Here is a 22,136-nt window from a genome sequence, read left to right as displayed (position 1 = left end):
TTTTTCACACTCAGATACAGTTTTCAATTGGTACCTTATGAATTTTGTTCACAACATATTAAGACGCTCTCACAAGGCGAATGCAAAAGACTGCATCTCGATATGTCTTACTGTTTAAAAAACGAAAGGTCCATTGATTCATTCTCTAGACTATAAACAATTTAGTTGAGATAAAAACTATATTACATGATTATTTAGCCCATATCTTACCTTCAAAATGAGATGTCGATAAGCTCGATCGCACTAATACGAGCCAAGTTACAGAAGTTAAACGACAAAAACAGGAGGTATCCCTATAAATTTTACAATAATTATTGCATAACTTTTTTTAGTGAACTGGTTATCCATTTACATACCATAATATCTTTGTTTTTTTTACCAGAAAACAGAGTGATATGAATTTGCTTATAACTTTATATGGATAATTTTTTGAAAAAATTAAATGTGCATTAGGAAAAACGGATTGAAAAAACACTTTTGATGTTCATGACTTTGTTATTTACTGAAAATTATAAATTATTTTTGAGTAAGAAATTATATAAGTCACTTTTAAAAAATGTACGCACATTACTTCAATAGATTTTGTTCGTATAAATTGTAGTTCGTTAGAGTCTATCTCAAGGCCTCTCAAGTAATTTCGAATTGTTTTTAAAAATTCACTTTTTCGTATAAAAATTAGGCATTCAAAAAATTGTCTAGCTGCTATAACTATATTATCGTTTTGTTCTTTCTGTTCTGGGAAACCGCGCAATTTATTATAAATCTTTTTCGCCTTCACGTGGCTACAATGATATATTTTTCTCAGTTCTTCATCGTCCAATTCAGGAAACAAAATATAATCAATGCATCCCACAAGAAGTACGGCGTCATTGATGCGATATAAATTTACAGTTTTCAAATAATCCATTGTAAAACTTAGAATCGTACTTTTAAACGTGTCTAAATATTTTGACGGAGGTGGATGGTTTACATATCTGTTCATCCCATCACGCAATATAGTCGTCAAAACATTTTTATCCTGTAATTGTTCTTCTTCAATTTCGTTATCATTTAAATAATTTACCAGATTAATGATAACCTCAGCATTCGGTCTTGCAAGAAAATATTCTCGATTTATTGGAATTGGCACCATTTTTTCAGTGTGACGAATGCTCCGATACCGATGAAATATTATATTCAAAACTATTGGATGTTTGATAAATATTATAAATATTTTACTAAGAATGGATTAATCAATGTTCCACAATTTTATTTTTAAGATCCGAAAACAATCACAGTTTTATTAATACTAACAATTATACAAACTAGCGAATTACCTAGCTCGTTCACGCTCGCTCGTACAAATGTCAAATCGGACTCATGTCAACATCGAGTTTTCGCGCTATTACACATATGGATATAAATATAACAGTCCAAGTATACAAATACAGGAACATACTTTCAAAATGTCACATAGTTATTTAACACACTCTCAATAAAATGTTTCAGTTTAGAAAATCGCAATTTCGCCTTATGTCTAGCTTTCTTAACCCGTTAATGCCAAAACGGACAGAATTTTTTTCTCTATTGTAGTATGCAATTAAATCATTTTATCGGAGCGACAAAAATTTTTGAGTACTCATTTTCTATGTAAAATTTAATGTACTTTTTGAATATGGGTTTATAATTAACCTCTGATTAATATTAAAAAAAGTTATAAACAATTTACTGCGAAAAAACACGATTTTGAAACTTGAAAAAAAAATTTGAATCAAAGTTTAAATTTTACATAGAAAATGAGTACTCAAAAATTTTTGTCGCTCCGATAAAATGATTTAATTGCAGACTACAATAGAGAAAAAAATTCTGTCCGTTTTGGCGTTAACGGGTTAACTAGTGTCGAAAGTTATGTACCTGCTTTACCAATCTTTATACAAACATTTACACGTATAATAGACTGGAAGCAAAAAAAAAATTATTTTTATTTTGCCCGGACCAAACGGAAAAGTGATCTTTTTACCAAAAAAATAGTCTGTGCAAAATTTTAGCTCATTTAAATTGAGACAACCCGTGTCCCAGTCGCTTGAAGGTTTTTAAATTCGATTTAAATTAATTTTTACCGCTTCTTTACAGTATTATTCAAATGGCTCTGTAGCCGTCAATTTTTAAGCAAATCAAAATTCAAACCTGTCAAATTAAAGGTCTTAAAAAGACCTTTAACTTGCTCTTTTCAAAATTTTTATTGCTTCAAAATTAACTGCTGTAGAGCCATTTGAATATTGCTAAAAAATGGAAAAAAATCGCAATTTTTCTAGTTTTCTAATAGCTGAGGTTCACTCGGAGAAACACCAATTTTACCTTAACTCCGGGGTATTTTTTCGTGTGTAATATTTGTGTTTAAATTTGTGGCACAAGTAAAACTCGTGATAGATAAATAAACAGAAAGTGTAGCGAAAAAACAGGCCGCGGTGCTGGAAAAGGGCGACCGGACGCTCTTTCCTTCTTCACCGCTCGAGAAAATAAAAAAAGTTCCTGTCTACGAGTCATTTCTTGTGTAAAATCGTGAGATCTTTCGATTTAGCTACTCAGAAAGTTAATCGGAGTTGAACTCTGGAAGTTACAATGTGTTTTATCTTCAAGTCCATTTTTTGAAGTTATGGAGGCATATTTTTGCACTTTCGACCTCTAAAGAATAAAGCTGAGGTAAAAACCTTTCAAAAACGTTGGTTTATTTTTTTGAATTTTATTTAAGCCTTTACGAGTGTGTGGTAAACTGAGCAATTTGGCCGTTTTCGCTGCCCACGCGTGGCACTGGGGCATTATTCGCGTTTTTACCCATACACAAATAGTACTTTACGATACTAGTGGAATAAATAACACTTTTTGGCACGGCGTAGTTTAGGGCCTGAGCACAGCGAGGATCCTAATAGCTGGGCCGAAAAGTGTCCCCTATGTCACGAGTATCGTACAACAATATATAGCACTGTGCTAAGTTGACATTTATGCCCCCTTTTCCGATGCATAAGTCGTACTTTCTGGTAACGCAAAGTGAGGTTAGCGCACGAGCGTATGCAAGTGTGATGCGAACGCAGCGCTGCCAGAATGTGCGACTTATGCCACCGAAAAGCGTGCCATAAATGTGAACTTATGGCACGCAGTGCTATAAAATATATAATTAATGTCAAATGAAGAGAAGTAAATTTTTACTTCCATTATGAAATAAAAAAAGAAAAAAAATATTACCAAATGTGGGTCATTCAATAATCTGTTCGTTGACGGAGTACATGGAAAATCCTTGAAAACTGATGAATTTTTCAATATTAAGATTGGTGTCTCTGAAAAACGAATAGTTGATACAGTAACACTTCGATAATTTGAACTTCGATGATTCGAAACTCTCGATAATTCAAATTCAAGCTCTGTTTTTAGCGTTTTCGATGTAAAATCAACGATCATTTACCTGGATAATTCGCACAATATCATAATTCGAAATTTGGATAATTCGAAATGAAAAACTGAAAGTGGTAGAGTGAACTTCTATGAATCGGCCGTGGCTTGGATGACATCGCTCGATCCAATTTTAAATGAAAACGAGCCAAGAAATATTTTTAATGCAGATTTGTTCGTTGACGGAGTACATGGAAAATCCTTGAAAATTGATGAAATTTTCAATATTTAGATTGGTATCTCTGAAAAACAAATAGTTGATATATCGTATGTCCACGATAAAGCGCGCTCTTTTGAAATGGTCTTACCGAGATAGATCAATGAACAGGAAAAATTTTCTTTTCTTGATATTACATCGTTTCAACACAAATATTAGAGTCGTGGGCCGAAACGATTTTAGTCAATGCAAACGCTATTTATGTATCTTATTGAAAACTGGTTCGAAGCTGAGTGTAGATCGATCTTTGAGAAAATATATACACATATGTATTCGTACACATATGTGTATGAAATACCTACTAACCATCATGTACGGAGAGAAAAAAAATATATATAATATATACTATTATAATATATACTATATTCTACTAACCATACATGTGTTTATCATATATATTATAATATATATATTATATATTTTTTTTCTCTCCGTACATGATGGTTAGTAGGTATTTCATACACATATGTGTACGAATACATATGTGTATATATTTTCTCAAAGATCGATCTACACTCAGCTTCGAACCAGTTTTCAATAAGATACATAAATAGCGTTTGCATTGACTAAAATCGTTTCGGCCCACGACTCTAATATTTGTGTTGAAACGATGTAATATCAAGAAAAGAAAATTTTTCCTGTTCATTGATCTATCTCGGTAAGACCATTTCAAAAGAGCGCGCTTTATCGTGGACATACGATATATCAACTATTTGTTTTTCAGAGATACCAATCTAAATATTGAAAATTTCATCAATTTTCAAGGATTTTCCATGTACTCCGTCAACGAACAAATCTGCATTAAAAATATTTCTTGGCTCGTTTTCATTTAAAATTGGATCGAGCGATGTCATCCNACGATCTACTGGTAGTTGAGCAATGACGTTAGCTGCCTTTTCTTCACTGAAAATTATAAATTATTTTTGAGTAAGAAATTATATAAGTCACTTTTAAAAAATGTACGCACATTACTTCAATAGATTTTGTTCGTATAAATTGTAGTTCGTTAGAGTCTATCTCAAGGCCTCTCAAGTAATTTCGAATTGTTTTTAAAAATTCACTTTTTCTTATAAAAATTAGGCATTCAAAAAATTGTCTAGCTGCTATAACTATATTATCGTTTTGTTCTTTCTGTTCTGGGAAACCGTGCAATTTATTATATATCTTTTTCGCCTTTACGTGGCTACAATGATATATTTTTCTCAGTTCTTCATCGTCCAATCCAGGAAACAAAATATAATCAATGCATCCCACAAGAAGTACGGCGTCATTGATGCGATATAAATTTACAGTTTTTAAATAATCCGTTGTAAAAGTAATAATTGTACTTTTAAACGTGTCTAAGTACATGGACGGAGGTGGTTGGTTCATATATCTTTTCATCCCATCACGTATTATAGTCCTCAGAACATTTTTATCCTCTAATTGTTCTTCTTCAATTTCGTTATCATTTAAATAATTTACCAAATTAATGAGAACCTCAGCATTCGGTCTTGTAAGAAAATATTCTCGATTTATTGAAGTTGGCCCCATTTTTTCAGTGTGACGAATGCTTCGATACCGATGAAATAATATATTTAAAACGGTTTGATGTTTGATGAATATAATAAATATTTTACTAAAAATGGATTAATCAATGTTCCACAATTTGATTTTTAAGATCCGAAAACAATCACAGTTCTATTAATACTAACAATTATACAAATGTAAAATCAGACTCACGTCAACATCGAGTTTTCGCGCTCTTACACAGATGGATATAAATATAACAGTCCAAGTATACAAATACAGGAACATACTTTCAAAATGTCACATAGTTATTTAAACTCTCAATAAAATTTTTCAGTTTAGAAGATCGCAATTTCGCCTTATGTCTAGCTTTCTTAACTAGTGTCGGGAGTTATCTACCTGTTTTATCAATCTTTATACAAACATTTACACAGATACCCAAAATTCGATCTGGAGACATAGCATGCGGATTTTAAAAGCGCATCGATAATGAGTTGCATGTTTCAAGATACGCATTAAGATAGACCGGGCCGATTTTGCATCGATATTTATTAGGGTGTCCGTTATTTCCCAAACATTAAAAATCCTTGCTTCAGACATTGATATAACTTTTTAGTGATATAAAAACATATTTAGTACGGTTTATAACCCATAGGCACAAGTTTAAACCGTGCCTTAAAATTAAAATCGATATTTACATTTAACCGATTAACTCTTAGAATGTATAGCTTTAAAGTGGAATTTTTTCTACGTTGAGGGCTTTGAGAAAACTTTGAAATTACATAGTTTAACGTAGAATTTAATGACTTTTTCAAATCTTGTATCTAATTTGAAATCCGACGTTTGAACATGAAAAAATGAAAAAATCTGTGCAAAACACCGAGAATTTTTATGTAACACAATATCTTCATTCGCGAAAAACAATCCCTGGGTAAATCATATGTGATATGTGCACGCATTTGTGATATGAGATTTTCTATAAAGTCCGATGTACCCAGAAGGTGTCATCGACAATAGTTCTAATTTTTTTAGTAGAGCTAGATTTCATGCCGTAAAATTTATTATAGTATTTTACATTTTAGCGAGCTTGCATGATGAAAAAAGTTATATGCAAGTTATACGCATCGTCTTCACCCTGAATGAAGTATGGAATTTTCACTGGATTTACTTATATACTTACTTAAATTTTGAATCAGAAATGTGCATAGTATATACACTGTATACCAATCCAGAAACTTATGCTGATGCTCAGTAATCAAATAATAATGCTAATAAGGCTATAACAAGTAAAAACAATTAAAAAAAGTCAGAAAATTAAATCTCTCAAGTGTTGAATTTAATCTCAATTGTAAAAAAATAAACGAATTATTACTTTTTGGGTATTTCAATGCAAGTGAAATTGATGTTATTTTCAATTTAAATTATTTTTTAAAATGTGCAAAATAAAAATATTGTCAAACTAATTTTCGTTAAAAGAAAAAATATTTCAATTATTGAAGTTTTGGTTTTCGAGGAAGGGCTTGACATAAATGACGAGATATTTGAATACGGTTTATGTGGTTTTATTTATTATTTTCTTAGAAAAATCGTAATTACAATATCATCACATATAGGCTTCACGTGAAAAAAAAAGGAACTAAACAATTCAAAATTACATTGACTATTTCGATGAATTACACTCGCTCGGATCTTCTACAATCACACTCGCTCTATATTGCTATCGACGCAATAATTTGAAATAAAGGCTAAGAAAGAAATGCATACATTACGTGCAAGAGAGTCATACAACGATGAATTTTTATCTTAAAAATGAAAATACAATGATCGAGAACTTAAAAAAACTAAATAAAAAAAATTGAAAGATATCTAGATTGAACTTATTTCAAGCCGCAGCTTATTTCTTCTGCTCGACCTTCTTGTCGGCCGCTGCGGGCGCGGCGTCGCTCTGCTGCTTGAGGGCCGGCTTGCCCGTGTGCTCGATCTTGATGACCTTCTCGTTCTTGGCCTTGGGCTGCTCCTTCCTCGGCGCCTGGATGGACAGCACGCCGTCCGAGGACAACTTCGACACGACCTGGTCGATGTCGCACTGCTCCGGGATCAGGTACTTCCTGGTGAACTCGCGCGAGATCCAGCCGTGCTCGTCGCGCTTCTCCTCGTGCTTGGCCTTGATCACCACGTACCTGTCCACCACCTTGACGTCGATCTCCTCGGGCTTGAACTGCTGCACGTCGAGGGTCACCTGGAACTTGTCCTTGTCGGCCTCGACGGTGGAGACGCCGCCCTGGTCGGCGCCGCGCAACAGCTCGGCCCAGGGCCTCAGATAGTTCGGCTGGTACTGGGCCGAGCGACGGGGCACGTACAGCTCGAGTCGGCGCGGACAGACGAGTTGCTCCGGGTGCAGGCCGAGTCCGAAGTCCTGGTCCAGGATGCGATGGGGTCTGTCGAGATCCTCCCACCAGTCGGAGAACAGCAACGGTACGAGAGACATGATTGACTTTTTTTTTTGTTTTTGTTTGTTAAAACGATTTAACGAAACGATAAACACGCACTTTCGATATTGACACTCGTGTGTAGATTTGTGTAGAGACAAGCTTGGTAAGAAAGCTTGGAGTTTAGCTTTAGCTTTAGCCTTTGCTAAGAGATGCTTACGCTTTGACTGTTTGTTTGATACTGACGGCCAAGCGCAAGCGCCCCGGCTTATATAGCGAACAGCTGATATTCGCCGGCTTTCTAGAACGTCCCGAAGCGTCTCCACCTTTCCAAACAAATCCAGGCCCTTGGATGCAGTTCGAAAAATTGCGAATTATCGTGCGAATCAATTAGATTTTGATTTTTCATGCATCTAAATGTTATTTACCACGCATTTGATCAATTGATTCAATGGGAAACTCGAATTTAACTGTCAAACGTCAAAGTTTACGTGCATTTCAAATGTCAATGAGTTTTACAACTTTGAAAAATTCACTTTTAATGTTTTCAAAGGATTGCATTTTATTTTCACTGAAATTTACTTTTCATTGATGAAAAGTCGAGTGAAAAATAAAGATTATTTTTAATAATATCAATTTTTCAAAAGCCACGCATTTAAACTGTGGTCAAAATAAAGTAATCATGCGCATCTTGAAATATTTTCTCTCAACGAACGCGAATTTTCCAGTTCTATTATTTGTTATTGTTTACCGAGCCGAAACGTCAAATTGTTCTCGAAGCTTCGAGAGCAATCTAGAAGCACATGCCTCAGCTCGTTGCTATACTTGTACAGAAAGTTCTGGACGCGTTGCGAATGTGCGATACTTTTCGCGCATACGCGAGAATGTATTTACCTTTGTCCATAATGATAAAGATGAAATCTGCTTTATCTTTCAGCGGTCGCACGACCGATGGTAAGGTAGATCTCACTGAAAGTATCACTTTATGAATGCGTAGTGCGATAGATGTCAGTATTTTGCAGTGATACAGGCGCATTGTAAATGATTTTTTTTTTTTGAGAGTTTTAGTATAGATTAGGAAAAGTGCCCGCATGAACTTCCATTAAACGCTCACGCGCAATTCGAAAACAATTATAAGAGCTTTAACTAATTTTGAAGAAATTGAAAAAAACATATTTTTGTTGTAATTAACTAGCTAAATGGTTTCCCCCGATGGTTGTTTAAAATGTCGTTACCAATCACGTCTCTCTTGGTAGAAACATTTAGTCTGACCACAAATTAATCAAGATTTTTCACTCATTTTTCACGTATTTGATCAATTCGGGATCGCACTTCATCTCATGAGGTTTATCAAAAATCCAGTAGCCAACTAAATGCTCACCAGTTCCAAACGAGATGTGAAAAAAATTCTTGGTTGATTGTTTCATGCTGGATCCGAGTAGCAAATAAATGAACGAAGAATAGCGTAAATAGCGAAAATAGTCGTTTGGTTTAGAAATAAAAGATCGACCACGACTGTGAACAAAAGTTTATAATGATGGTTGATAGCACGAGAATCCAATAATATACAATTATCATTTCAGCACAATTTTATTAAAATGTTTTGGAAAAAATATGTACAAATATCTATAAATATTTATAATTTTCAATCATTACTTCCTCACCTACAAGTCGAATAATTGATCATTATAACCTTAGTGAACTGCAATTTGGTGTCTGAACAAATTACTTCGTTGTCCAAATTTCTTCTCGCACTTGTCGCATGCATAATCTTTGCGACCTCCATGAATTGTCTTTTGATGGGTGAGTAAATTACTTTTGAGTCCGAATTTTTTTTCGCACTTGTCACACGCGTAATCTTTGCGACCTTCGTGTACAGTCTTCTGATGGGATAGCAAATGCGGTTTTTGTCCGAATTTCTTTTCACACCTGTCACACGCGAAATCTTTCTGACCTTTGTGTACTTTTATTTGGTGCCCGATCAAATCGCGTTGTCTTGCAAATTTTTTCTCGCACTTGTCGCATGCGTAATCTTTACGACCATCGTGGACTGTATTTTGATGCGAAATTAATGTACTTTTATGTCCAAATGATTTTTCGCAGTTGACGCATGTGTAATCTTTCCGACCTTCGTGTATTATCCTATGATGCTTCCAAAAATTTGATATAGTTCCAAATTTTTTCTCGCATTTATGACATGCGATATCTTTCTGACTTTCGTGTACTGTCTTTTGGTGCTTAAGCAAATTCGATTTTTGTCCAAATTTCTTCTCGCATTTATCGCATGCAAAATTTTTGCAACCCTCGTGAATTGCCTTTTGGTGTGTAAGCAAATGCGATTTTTGTCCAAATTTTTTCTCGCATTTATCGCATACGTAGTCTTTGCGACCTTCGTGTATTATCCTATGATGCTTCCAAAAATTTGATATAGTTCGAAATTTTTTCTCGCATTTATGACATGCGATATCTTTCTGACTTCCGTGTACTGTCTTTTGGTGCGTAAGCAAATTCGATTTTTGTCCAAATTTACTCTCGCATTTGTCGCAAGCATAATCTTTAGGACCCTCATGGGCTGTTGTCATGTGCAAGACTAAATTTCGCTTATTTGCAAATTCCTTTCCAGAGTTGTTACATAAGTAATCTTTAAAGACTTTGACGGTGAAATCTTTTTGACCCTCGTGCACTGTCTTTATGTGCTTGATCAAACTGTGTTTAGTTTCAAATCTCTTCGCACACTTTTCACATAAGTAATCTCGAAATACTTCGTGGAATATTTTTTTGTGCTTGAGTAAAGTTGATTTATTTTCAAATTTTCTCTCACACTTCTTGCAAATGAAATCTGCATAATCTTTGTGTACTAATTTTTGGTGAGTTAACAAACTTGATGTTTTCAAAAATTTCTTCTCGCACTGGTCGCATGCAAAATCTTTGCGGCCTTTGTGTACCGATATTTGGTGTCTACTTAAATGACTTCGGAACTCGAATTTCTTTTCGCACTTGTCACATGCGAAATCTTTTCGCTCATTGTGAGTTGTGTCTCGGTGTGCGATCATACTTGATTCTAATGTAAATGCCTCGTGGCAAATGTCGCAAACGTACTTTTCGTCATCCGAAACAACAATGTCGTTTTCACATGAGTTATCTTTTGAAACGATTTCCTCGAATTTCTTCTTACTTTTATCCATTTTGACGCCTAATATCAATGATGAGGTTTTCTATTTATTGACACAGAAATTAAATGAGTAAAATGTATCTATTTGGAGTTACGGAAATTGTTTCGTCGAGAAAGACAATCTAATTTGTTTTTCCTCTAAATATGATCGGTAATCGAAGATATAGGTAAAAATCGCTCATGATCTCCTTGTTTACAATTAAATTGCTGATTCATCCGTTTGTACATTGTTTTTACAACATTTGAAACAATTTAAAATTTCTATTCAGTGATACTTTCTGTGATTGAATTTTTGGGTCTATAAAAACTAAATCGTTCTTTCGAAAAAACTCTCGACAGTCAACATAGATTTCATAAAAAATGTCTAGTAAATAATAACCACATGTACATAGACGTTCGGAGTGTAGCCGTTATACGGGGGCTGATTGGCTAAGCCTTGTGTGACGAATTTCAATATTATTACTCATGAACTAATGCAAAAACAATAAAGTATGTTGCAGTTATAGTTATATTAATAAATATTTATGTCGGTAATATACAATTATCATTTCAGCACAATTTTATTAAAATGTTTTGAAAAACATACGTACAAATATCTATAGATTATTTACATTTGTCAATCATCATTTCCCCACGTACTTGTCGAATAATTGATAATGATAACCTTTATGAACTGTAATTTGGTGCCTGAACAAATTACTTCTTTGTCCAAATTTCTTCTCGCACTTGTTGCATAGGTAAACTCTTCGATCTTCGTGGACTAACCTTTGGTGCTTCAACAAATCCGATTTTTGTCTAAATTTCTTTTCACATTTGTCACGTGCAAAAATTTTGCGACCTTGGTGGACAGTTGCTATATGTGAGAGCAAATTACGATTATTTACAAATCTTTGCGACCTTCGTGGACGGTTTTTTGGTGCTGTATCAGATGCCATTTTTTCCAAATTTTTTCTCTCATTTGTCACATGCGTCAAACTTGCGACCGTCGTGTACATTCCTTTGGTGGTAAAGCAGACTCGGTTTTTGTGTAAATTTCTTTTCACACTTGTCACACGTGAAATCTTTCCGACCTTCATGGAGTGTCCTTTGGTGAACGAGCAAACTCGATTTATGTCCAAATTTCTTTTCGCACTTGTTACATGCGAAATCTTTGCGACCTTGGTGGACAATTGTTATATGTGAGAGCAAATTAAGACTATTTACGAATTTTTTCCCGCAATAATTACATGCAGAATCTTTGCGACCTTCGTGTATTGTCTTATGGTGTCTGATTAAAGCACTTTGTCGTCCAAACTTTTTCTCGCACCTATCGCATGCATAATCTTTTCGACCATCATGTACTGTATTTTGGTGTCTAGTCAAATCTATTGATGTTCCAAATACCTTCTCGCACTTGTCGCATGCGTAATCTTTGCGACCTTCATGAATTGTCTTTCGGTGGGCGAGTAAATTACTTTTGACTCCGAATTTTTTTTCGCATTTGTCACACGCGTAATCTTTGCGACCTTCGTGTACAGTCTTTTGATGGGTTAGCAAATGGGGTTTTTGTCCAAATTTTTTCTCGCACACGTCACACGCGAAATTTTTCTGACCTTTGTGTACTGTTCTTTGGTGCCCGATCAAATCGGGTTGTCTTGCAAATTTCTTCTCGCACTTGTCGCATGCGTAATCTTTACGACCATCATGGACTGCCTTTTGGTGCGAAATTAATGTACTTTTATGTCCAAATGTTTTTTCGCACTTAACGCAGGTGTAATCTTTACGATTTTCGTGTACTGTCCTGTGGTGCAAAAGTAAAGTCGATTTTTGTCCAAATTTCTTTTCGCATTTATCGCATGCGATATCTTTCTGACTTTCGTGTACTGTCTTTTGGTGCGTAAGCAAATTCGATTTTTGTCCAAATGTACTCTCGCATTTGTCGCATGCATAATCTTTACGACCCCCATGGGCTGTTGTCATGTGCAAGACTAAATTTCGCTTATTTGCAAATTCCTTTCCAGAGTTGTTACATAAGTAATCTTTAAAGACTTTGACGGTGAAATCTTTTTGACCCTCGTGCACTGTCTTTATGTGCTTGATCAAACTGTGTTTAGTTTCAAATCTCTTCGCACACTTTTCACATAAATAATCTCGGAATACTTCGTGGAATATTTTTTTGTGCTTGAGTAAAGTTGATTTATTTTCAAATTTTCTCTCGCACTTTTTGCACGTCAAATCCTCGCGACTTTTGTGGACTAATTTTTGATGCATAAATAAACTCGATTGTTTCATAAATTTCTTCTCGCACTGGTCGCATGCAAAATCTTTGCGGCCTTTGTGTACCGATATTTGGTGTCTACTTAAATGACTTCGGAACTCGAATTTCTTTTCGCACTTGTCACATGCGAAATCTCTTCCCTCATTGTGAGTTGTGTCTCGGTGTGCGATCATACTTGATTCTAATGTAAATGCCTCGTGGCAAATATCACAAACGTACTTTTCGTCGTCTGAAACAACAATGCCATGTTCACTTGAATTATTTTTCGTGACAATTTCGTCGGATTTCTTCTTACTTTTATCCATTTTGGGGCCTAATATCAATGTTGGGTCCTTCTAGTTATTGATACAGAAATTAAATGAGTAAAATGTACCTAGTTGACGTTATGGTCAACTAGGTATGTTTCGTCAAGAAAAGCAATATTTAAATTAATTTGTTTTTAATATAAACATCAACAGTAAGTTGAAGGTATATAACAAGATTGTTTATGATCTTATTATTTACAATTAAATTGCCGATTCATCCGTTTGTACATTGTTTTTACAACATTTGAAACAATTTAAAATTCCTATTCAGTGTTAATTTCTGTGATTGAATTTTTGGGTCTATAAAAACTAAATCGTTCTTTCGAAAAAACTCTCGACAGTCAACATAGATTTCATAAAAAATGTCTAGTAAGTATAACCACATGTACATACACGTTTGAAGTGTAACCGCTATATGTGGGCTGCTTGGGTAAGCCTTAAGTGATAAATTTCAGGATCATTACTCATGAACTAATGCAACAATAATAACGTATGTTGCAGTTACAGTTATATTAATAAATATTTTTGTAAAGTATGTTACTGAATATAATTTGACCGATAACATATAATTTATCTCTTTCGATAATTATTTTGTGATAAGTTGTTAAGCAAAAAATTTAAACCATACCATGGTACATATTTTGACCAACAATCAATAAATTATGATTTTACTTCACCAAAAGTCGGTACACTAGATCGTACGCTACAAGCTGTTTGTAATAAACCATTTAAACCATATTTAAACCATATTTAAACCTATTTAAACCATACCATGGCACATATTTTGACCAACAATCAATAAATTAAAATTTTACTTCGGCAAAGGCAGTACACTAGATCGTATGCTGTAAGCTGTTTGTGATAATTTGTTGAGCGAAAAATTTAAACCATACCATGGTACATATTTTAACCAACAATCGATAAATTAAAATTTTACTTCAGCAAAAGTCGGTACAGTAGATCGTACGCTACAAGCTGTTAAACCATACAATGGTACATATTTTGACCAACAATCAATATATTAAAATTTTACTTAGGCCAAAGTCGGTACACTAGATCGTACGCTACAAGCTGCTGGTAATGTGGAAATTTTAGAGACATACAAATGCAACGATCATCGACTGAAACTTATTTATTATATTCCTCAGCTAGTTTATTAAAAATTCAAAAGACCCACGGTCCCATGTGCACGTGCGAAACTTTTCTACTCGATTAATAAAAAAAAATTGGAATTTTGGAATCGAAAAATCAAGAACGATTTCAATCAGTTCGTACACGTTCTACACTAGACGCGTTAATTTCCTCGCTCGCATGATTTTCTAATCTAATTAATTAAAGACGAAAATGGGAGATCCGAAAAATAAGGTATTCTAGGCTTTCACTAGTGTGGCTCAACGCGAGTATTGAACATATTCCCTTCGTTATTAAGTACGACGGACTTTGTTTCGGTATCGAATCGCGCGCGGTCATCCCTCATGGAATTCCAACTTTTGCGACGCGAGAGAATCTCAAATGCACGCGTGTGGTGGATATAATTCGGTGGTTCGCGCGCGCGAACAATCATCGCGACTGTCCGAAAATTAACTAAAACCCGAAAGCGAAATACTTCGGATGTCTCGGGTTAAAATATGCCCGATATTATGTACATCGTCGAACAACGCGCACCATTTCTTTTTCTATCATTATAAATCGAAACGATGTAGCCGCAGCGAAGTCTGCTATTTTTCATATAGAATCTATACCGTGCGGTATTTCGACGAGTTACACGAGTTCCAAAAATTTCCTCCTAATAACGATATTTCGCAGGGGCGCGCTCATTATTGCGCACAGAGCCGCGAGCATCTCGCGCCTGGGTCATATGCAAATCCGCAAAATTTCTCACCTTTGCCTTCTCTCTCTCTCTCTCTCTTGGAGAAACTAAAATTGCAAGACATTGTTTAGTCGGCGGCGACGTCGACGAAAAAGCTCTCCTTCGCGCTCGTGCTCGCGTATATAGGAGACAAAAAACGAGCTCTCTGCAGGCGCGAGAGTATACGAAACTTTACTCTCGCGGCAGGCGCGAACTTTGTCTCAGGCATATACATTGTGCATGGGGGACTGTAGTATCGTTATACCGAGGAGCGAGAGAAAGAAAGAGGTTTTACCACTGCCTGCACACGCTGCACTGATTCTTCTTCTTCTTCGTTCTTCTTCTTCTTCTTCTTCCAGGGAGGGAGGATTCAGGCAGCGGTACACTTTTAACTCGTCGTCGTCTCGCGCGAGGGTATACTACCACCGTACCAGCACCCGCCGGGACACAATGTAAAATTAATTATAATTAGGCTCCATTCAGCTTGACTTTCCGTTTTCGACCCGCCCTACGGCTCTATACCTACCTACGCCTTGAGCCGAAAGTTCGGCTGTATGTTTTGCCGCGAGCTTCGTTAATTAACTGACAACTCGACACGCATTAATGGGACAGGCTGCTGCTGCTGCTGCCAGACACAGAGAGCAGTACAGTAACAACTCGGACGATTATGTTCCTCGGCTGCTTTTTCTCGTCCTTATAACTGCTCCATCCCTTAACGTTATAGTAATACGTGTAGGCAAGAGCTGTACATGGAGGTGCAGTTGTCGTTGAATTATGCCGCCGCGGTACAAACTTTCATCTCTCGTTTTATATATTACAGAGTATGTGCAATTATTAATGTAACTTTCGATATAGTTTTTTATTTATTTATTTTTTTGTAGTAATGCGGCATAGACATTTAACGGCGTGGACGACACTTTTCAGCGATTCTATATCTTGTTAATCATCATCTTCTTTTTTTTCTCTCCGTCTTTTGTCCTTTATTCGACTCCTCTTCCCCGGTTACTTTCTTTCTCGTCCTTCTTATTCGCCGAGTACTTCTTTTAATTAAGAAAATATACGTGATGTGCCTACGCGAGCGAGCTGCGTGCAGGTTCTCTCTCTCTTCTCTTCTCTTCTCTTCCGAGGCCCCGGGTTTTCTTGGCCCCGAGTTGCGCGTGGCACAGCGCCTATATACGTGTACTATTTTTTTTTCTTCCTTCTTTTTCCTCTCTCCCTCTCGCTCTCTCTTTTATTTAGCCGTATGTAATGCGCGCAACGGCATGGCTTCGAGCTCATATATATATACGCGCGTGCACCGATGCTCGATCTCATCCCCCCCTGCACCACCGCCGTATTTACCAGGTGAAGTTTTTGAGTATTCTCGGCGTTGAGTCAATCGAGTTCGAGGGTGCGGAGGGCGAAGAAGAAGAAGAAAAGCGAGAGGTATTGGTGCTTAGCCCGATTCTTCGAGAAAAACTTGTATGTGTGTACGCGTTTCCCCCCGCAAGTTGATCTCACTGTGTTTTTTTTTCTCTTTTCAAACTCTAATTCAAACCTAACGAATAAAAAAAGAAAATAATTCACGAATCGTTGACATTCTCAAAAACGATGAGTCGAGATTTTGCAAATTTAATACACGCACTAATTACTTATAATATAAAAATGTATTCCACGGACTTTTCTGCATGAACTGCTGCTGCAGCTGCGAACTAAAAAAAAGCTAACTGGTTTTCCACACTTTGGTCAAATACAAGCTCCAGCGTATCGCATCGGGCGCGTACAATAAACAAAAGGATCCCTCCTCCGAAAGGCCGCTCTAATTCGCTTCATAGGGTATATATAACTGGGTCGGCCTGCAGCGGCGGGTATAGTGTGGCGACGTCGAGAAAACACACGGGGCGGTGTATATATAATAATGGGGTAATTGTTATGCCGGGGCACGGTGCAGCAGCAGCAGCGTCGGATCGGAAACGCTTATCGCTGATAAGACACGGCTCGTAATATGCGGCCTGCAGCCTCGGATGTACTTAGCTCTCACGGTGCCAAAGTCTTTTGCGAGCGCCCCTTTTCCAGCCGCGTTGCGTACACACACACACACACACATAGACACATATACTGTGTGGTGTATGCATACCCAGCAGAGAGAGAGAGAGAGCGAAATTTCGTATATATAGCGCGCGAAACTTTTTGCCTCGCAGCTTGCGCAGCTTATTATATTATATGCCACTGCGGATATACATATATAGATATATATGTAATATACAATATCGTGTAATAATAATGCGCTTTTCGAGCGTATATACATAGACTTTTAATGGAGTGCTACGCGGTGGATAAGAGTGTATATTATGGGAGCCGGTTCGCGCGGTTTTTAGGTATAAGCCGTGAATTTATACATTGCAGCTACTGCTGCTGCTGCTGCTACCGCAATCTGTTGATTCGCTTTTATATTTGCGCGCCTGATAAGCGCGCTAATCATCCGTACTCGTGATGTGATATAGGAACAATTTTTCCGAACCTCGAGAACGCGAAAAGCCCCTCGCGCGCGCGTGCCTGACTAATTAAAACGAAATTCCGCCGATCGTTGTCGATACCGCGTTGAACTCGAGCGAAGTGCGAGTGAGGTGTGTGGTCGGCGTTGTACACGTTTAGTATCTCGCATCGCTCGCAATAATAATGTTTTGCTTACTCCGTACGGAGGAAGCTATGTGACGAGTTTGAGTATGAGTCTTTGAACCAGTACCTTGTAGGACAATTTGGTTTACAGATTATAGATTGAATTCGTAACACGTGTCTGTATGCGTATGTAACGTGAGTAACGTGTGTAGAGTATTATGTTGACAATGGGACGGTGAATCTTATTGAATTAAATGTCATTTATTGTCAAATGTATCAAGAAGGGGAGGGCGGGGGGTTATAGTATTTTTCGAAAAAATTTTCGATATTTTTTCTTATTCGATTCTATATATATTCAAGAGTATTCAGTTGAAATTTTAAGCCAATCCGAGCAAAATTAACTAAGATATGATCATTTTAAAAAAGTGCACTTTTTCGTTTTTTTCCTATTTTTTCAACTTCCAAGTCACACCAAATTTTCCATATGCAAATATTTAAAAAAACTCGACGTCAGTACCTTCAGATCCTCTGAACTAAAAAAAAATGTTATTGGGCTTGTTTCTGATGATTCTGCGAGGAGTTATCGTGTACACTGCATCTTTCGACGGGTTTTTTTTTCAAACCGTTGCCACAGGTTCATTTTTCCATATTTTTCAACAAAAATTTAACTGAATACTTTTGAAGTGATGCTTTTAGGGTACAAATCGATATTAGTACATTTTTATTACTAGATTGCAAAAAATAAATCTCAAAAATGAGCAAAAATAATTAAAAATTAACTATAAAAAATATGTATAACAAATCAGCTGCATGAAAACATAATTTTGACGTATAGGAGTACCTGATATAACCCGGTTTCTTATAACGCTATTCACTCTATAACGAGGTTTGTCGAATGCGCTGACTCCTCATGTAACGCGGATTTATCTAGCAATGTTCATTGTTTACGCATAACGCTTTTTTTAATAACCTATTTTTTTGATATCGGTATACACGTATATTTTCGGAGAATTTTTACGGTTATTTGATTTGTATTTTTATTTTTTCGTAATGGTACTGAATATAGAAAAAATCGCCAAAACCGACGAGAAAAGGCATCAAACTCGCGGAAAAGTTAAAAGTGCTCAATCTTTTGAGAAGTGAAGAACGAGTGGCTATAATTGCTAAACGTTTCAACGTCAATGAATCGACGAAATGCACAATTCGATACTTTTATTAAAGGCTGCATCGACAGAGGTACAACAGATTCAGGGACTTTTTTCAATTTTGTCGTACAGCTAAGAGATAATACGTAGATTTTTGAAATATTTTTTTTCCAGAATCACCAATAGCACTTTTAGAAAACTCTCAAGCAATAAAATTATTACTGAATAAATAGAAAAATACTAAAACTTGAAATCAGCATAAACTAACCAACACTTCGGCCATGTACGACAGACAGAGAATTATTGTTACTTAGCGGCAAAGCGACAGTAATAAATATAATGAAGGAGACAGAGACAACTCGCAAACAGACCTTGTTGGCTGCAACACTGTTAGCAGTAGATGTAGCTGACCGCTGTAATTGATTGTGTACTTTCATAATGGTAACAAAATAAACCAATAGTCCACTGGATGATTTGGGTATATTTTATGTTTCTAAACTAGTTTATGTAATTTCAGTACAACTGTTAAAGTTAGTATCAAGAAACACGTTGCGCAACCACGTAATAAAACGTTAAATGTGTATAACAAACTTGAATAAATTATACAAGAATTGTCTGTTAACAACATTTGAACAAAATTTATAAAGAAGTTACACAAATAGTACGAAAAAATTTCTTGTTAGGATCATCATAAGGATCGTCCTTTTTATAACTTATCCCAGCACAAGAATAATGGTACCATTGTAAACAGTGGTCACAAGAAATAATCTTCTGTTCCGAATTCAAGTAATTCTTACAATATTGTATACTACGCCGTTGCAACAGCAGAGCACACTTTTGTTTATTTTTATAGTACGTAAAAAAGTCGCTAGGGGGCGAGTTTGCAAAAAGCTCGCAACCCGATAACGAACGGTGGCTGAAAATGCTTATTATCCGAGTCGAAATAAAGTTTTTTCATCTCGGACAAACTGATCGATGTCGAAGACAGACGCACGGAGAGAACGTCGTCGTGTGCAACAACGGTGGACACGAGAACGTCGACGTCAGGAGCAGCAGCAGCAGCAGCAGAGACGACTGATCGATCCACGTCCACCCGTGAAAGAGGTTATTTGGCAAGATTTGGAATTGCCCTTACCTCCTTGGTCGAGCCATCATTTTTTAAACCTATAATGGTAGTAACCTTTTCTTTGGGCCGACCTCTTCGTTTATTAAAAGCGAGAAATTGAATCTTGTGACTATATCAAGTTCACTTTTACCCACAATATCACTTAAATGAGAAGTTACTAATAGATTTGGAATAACAGGTTCAATTTCAGCATTATCACTTGATTGGGTGATGCCACATCAGTAATAACAAGTTTGGTTTGAACGTTCTCATTTGATTGGGTGAGTGATGACAAGTCAGCGATAACAGGATCAAAAAGTGCACTTTCTTTTGATTGAACTCAATTCATATTATCATCTGCAATATCTGAAATGATTAAAAAAAAACAATAAAGGACTAATTCTCACAAACTCACTGGTATCATTTCTCTTTACTCTAACATTAAAGCTTTTAAATAAATGAATACCTTTGTAAAATCTATGACGAAAATGCTCCATAACATTAAGCTCTTCTACATCATTACTAAAGGTTTCAACAAGAGACTTTATGAAACTTGGATCATAATCAAGTGATCCCATTGGACTTTCTATCAGTGCAGACTTGAAAATGGGTAAAACTACTGCATCATGACTGACATTATCTGAATTATTACTTTCATCAATAGGTTTGGTTGTCGTGCTAGGCAAGGAGTAAAGAATAAGAGAGCGTGTCCTGGAGATGTCTCTTTATTGACTAACTCTTAACAACTAAACTTATAACTAAATAACAGGTAACAAATTAATTAATCATTTTCCCCCTCTTGCTGCAGCTGAGGCGGCTCGACTGAGGCGCCACATAGGCATTGTTATTCTATGGCTTTGAAGTAAAAATGCTCTTTTACATTTTATATTACATGTTTCAAGAACAAATAAGGATAATTTTTCCACTTTCCTAATTTTAAAAATATGTTTACAAGGTAAACGCACTGAAATGACACGAAAACAACTGCATGATTTCAATGTAACTGTATAACTAACACGATTGCGAGAATTGGATCGGACAATATAATTATCCGTATGAGTTGATTTTTGAAAAAACATTTCTTGTAAAGATAATTCTATTTGCTTCAAAACAATTTTATAAGCATATGGCGTCAAATGATTGTAATATTGAAAATGATCTGACTCCACGTGATAAAATCTTAATAGCACTATCATCTCTTACACAATTATGAAAAATTAAAAAATCAAACTTAGTTGTCAGAAAAGTAGTAAGTGATGAATTCAAAGTAACTACACCTTTGGAATACAGTACAGTACTTCATTAGCAATTGTGTAGAGATGGTTTAAGGTTCAATTGGTCTCACAAAAATGTACGTAAATAAACGAGAATTTTTTTAGATCGACGAGGATGGAATGAGCCGACGATGGTCTCAAAAAATCGATACTCCATTATAAAAACTATCGAATCGGTAGGAATCGTGTACTTAAAAATATCGAGTAAATTATGGGATTCTCAAAAAGAAAGTTTCGATTCAAATTTCGAAACGGTATATGCTGAGCACTCCGTCGGTGGCATTGCAGCTCGCACGCAGTCGCAGTCGATCCAAGTTTTTTTAGTGAAAGTAGCCTTCACAAGTACAACGGCTACACGCATCCCAGTCGTTTTTTTTCTCTCGCGTTGTGCGTTCGTCGTTGGCGGCTCTGCCACCGTGAATTACGATTCGAACGTCTACCACGTGTTCGTACGGTCTAACCACATTTTTTTCCTCGTTTCATAAAGAAAAAGTATCGTCGTGTATCAGAACATATTACGACGCCGCAGCGACTGCAAAAAGTGATTAAAAAGTGAAAAATATTTTTATTTGTGTGGGTAAACGCGAAAAACAATGTCTTCGCCCGAAGACCAACAACTAGTGGAAAAATTAAAGGACTTACGAGACAAGGTTAATTGGAATATCGAAGAAGACCGATATAATTTTCTTGTTCAACACTATCTAATATTCAACGATGTAACACACCGTTTTGAGACACCATTTCCAAATATTCAGCTATATTTGCGTCCCGGAGAGATTCAACGTCTTCTCTGGGACTCCATAAATTACAAGCACGAAGATTTCGGTTATTGTCAAGGCGATGTGTTCAT

At 36.1% G+C, this 22,136-nt stretch overlaps 3 protein-coding genes across 3 annotated transcripts; all 3 read right to left on the bottom strand.

Moving 5' to 3' along the window:
- Nucleotides 1-4,377: 4,377 nt before the first annotated feature.
- On the bottom strand, nt 4,378-5,384 carry LOC106652704. Its single transcript, XM_023458024.1, has 2 exons — nt 4,611-5,384; nt 4,378-4,546 (listed from the first exon to the last, which is right to left on the bottom strand). Exons 1-2 carry the CDS (start codon nt 5,174-5,176, stop codon nt 4,378-4,380), a joined length of 735 nt encoding a protein of 244 aa, XP_023313792.1. The 5' UTR covers nt 5,177-5,384.
- Nucleotides 5,385-6,698: 1,314 nt separating this feature from the next.
- On the bottom strand, nt 6,699-7,771 carry LOC106652693 (protein lethal(2)essential for life-like). The gene has a single exon (XM_014371794.2). The coding sequence runs from the start codon at nt 7,638-7,640 to the stop codon at nt 7,047-7,049; it is 594 nt and encodes a 197-aa protein (XP_014227280.1). The 5' UTR covers nt 7,641-7,771; the 3' UTR covers nt 6,699-7,046.
- Nucleotides 7,772-11,342: 3,571 nt separating this feature from the next.
- LOC111693441 (zinc finger protein OZF-like) lies at nt 11,343-20,590 on the bottom strand. The gene is made up of 4 exons (XM_023458023.1): nt 20,428-20,590; nt 20,210-20,339; nt 12,691-12,836; nt 11,343-12,543 (listed from the first exon to the last, which is right to left on the bottom strand). The coding sequence occupies exons 1-4, from the start codon at nt 20,588-20,590 to the stop codon at nt 11,708-11,710; spliced, it is 1,275 nt and encodes a 424-aa protein (XP_023313791.1). The 3' UTR covers nt 11,343-11,707.
- Nucleotides 20,591-22,136: the final 1,546 nt, after the last annotated feature.

This window comes from Trichogramma pretiosum, unplaced genomic scaffold (assembly GCF_000599845.2).
Source record: "Trichogramma pretiosum strain Unisexual culture from Peru unplaced genomic scaffold, Tpre_2.0 scaffold112, whole genome shotgun sequence".
NCBI lineage: Eukaryota > Metazoa > Arthropoda > Insecta > Hymenoptera > Trichogrammatidae > Trichogramma > Trichogramma pretiosum.
The sequence above is the reverse complement of the archived record's forward strand: the minus strand, read 5'-3'. Positions and strand labels throughout refer to the sequence as shown.

Bases quoted from the DNA above. Each gene is read 5' to 3' on its own strand.
- LOC106652693 (XM_014371794.2), bottom strand. From the start codon at position 7,640: ATGTCTCTCGTACCGTTGCTGTTCTCCGACTGGTGGGAGGATCTCGAC.
- LOC111693441 (XM_023458023.1), bottom strand. From the start codon at position 20,590: ATGGGATCACTTGATTATGATCCAAGTTTCATAAAGTCTCTTGTTGAA. The intron at 20,340-20,427 runs GTGAGTTTGTGA...TTCAATCAAAAG, and splicing joins AGTAAAGAGAAATGATACCA to AAAGTGCACTTTTTGATCCT. The intron at 12,837-20,209 runs GTTATTCCAAAT...AACTAAACACAG, and splicing joins ATAATGCTGAAATTGAACCT to TTTGATCAAGCACATAAAGA.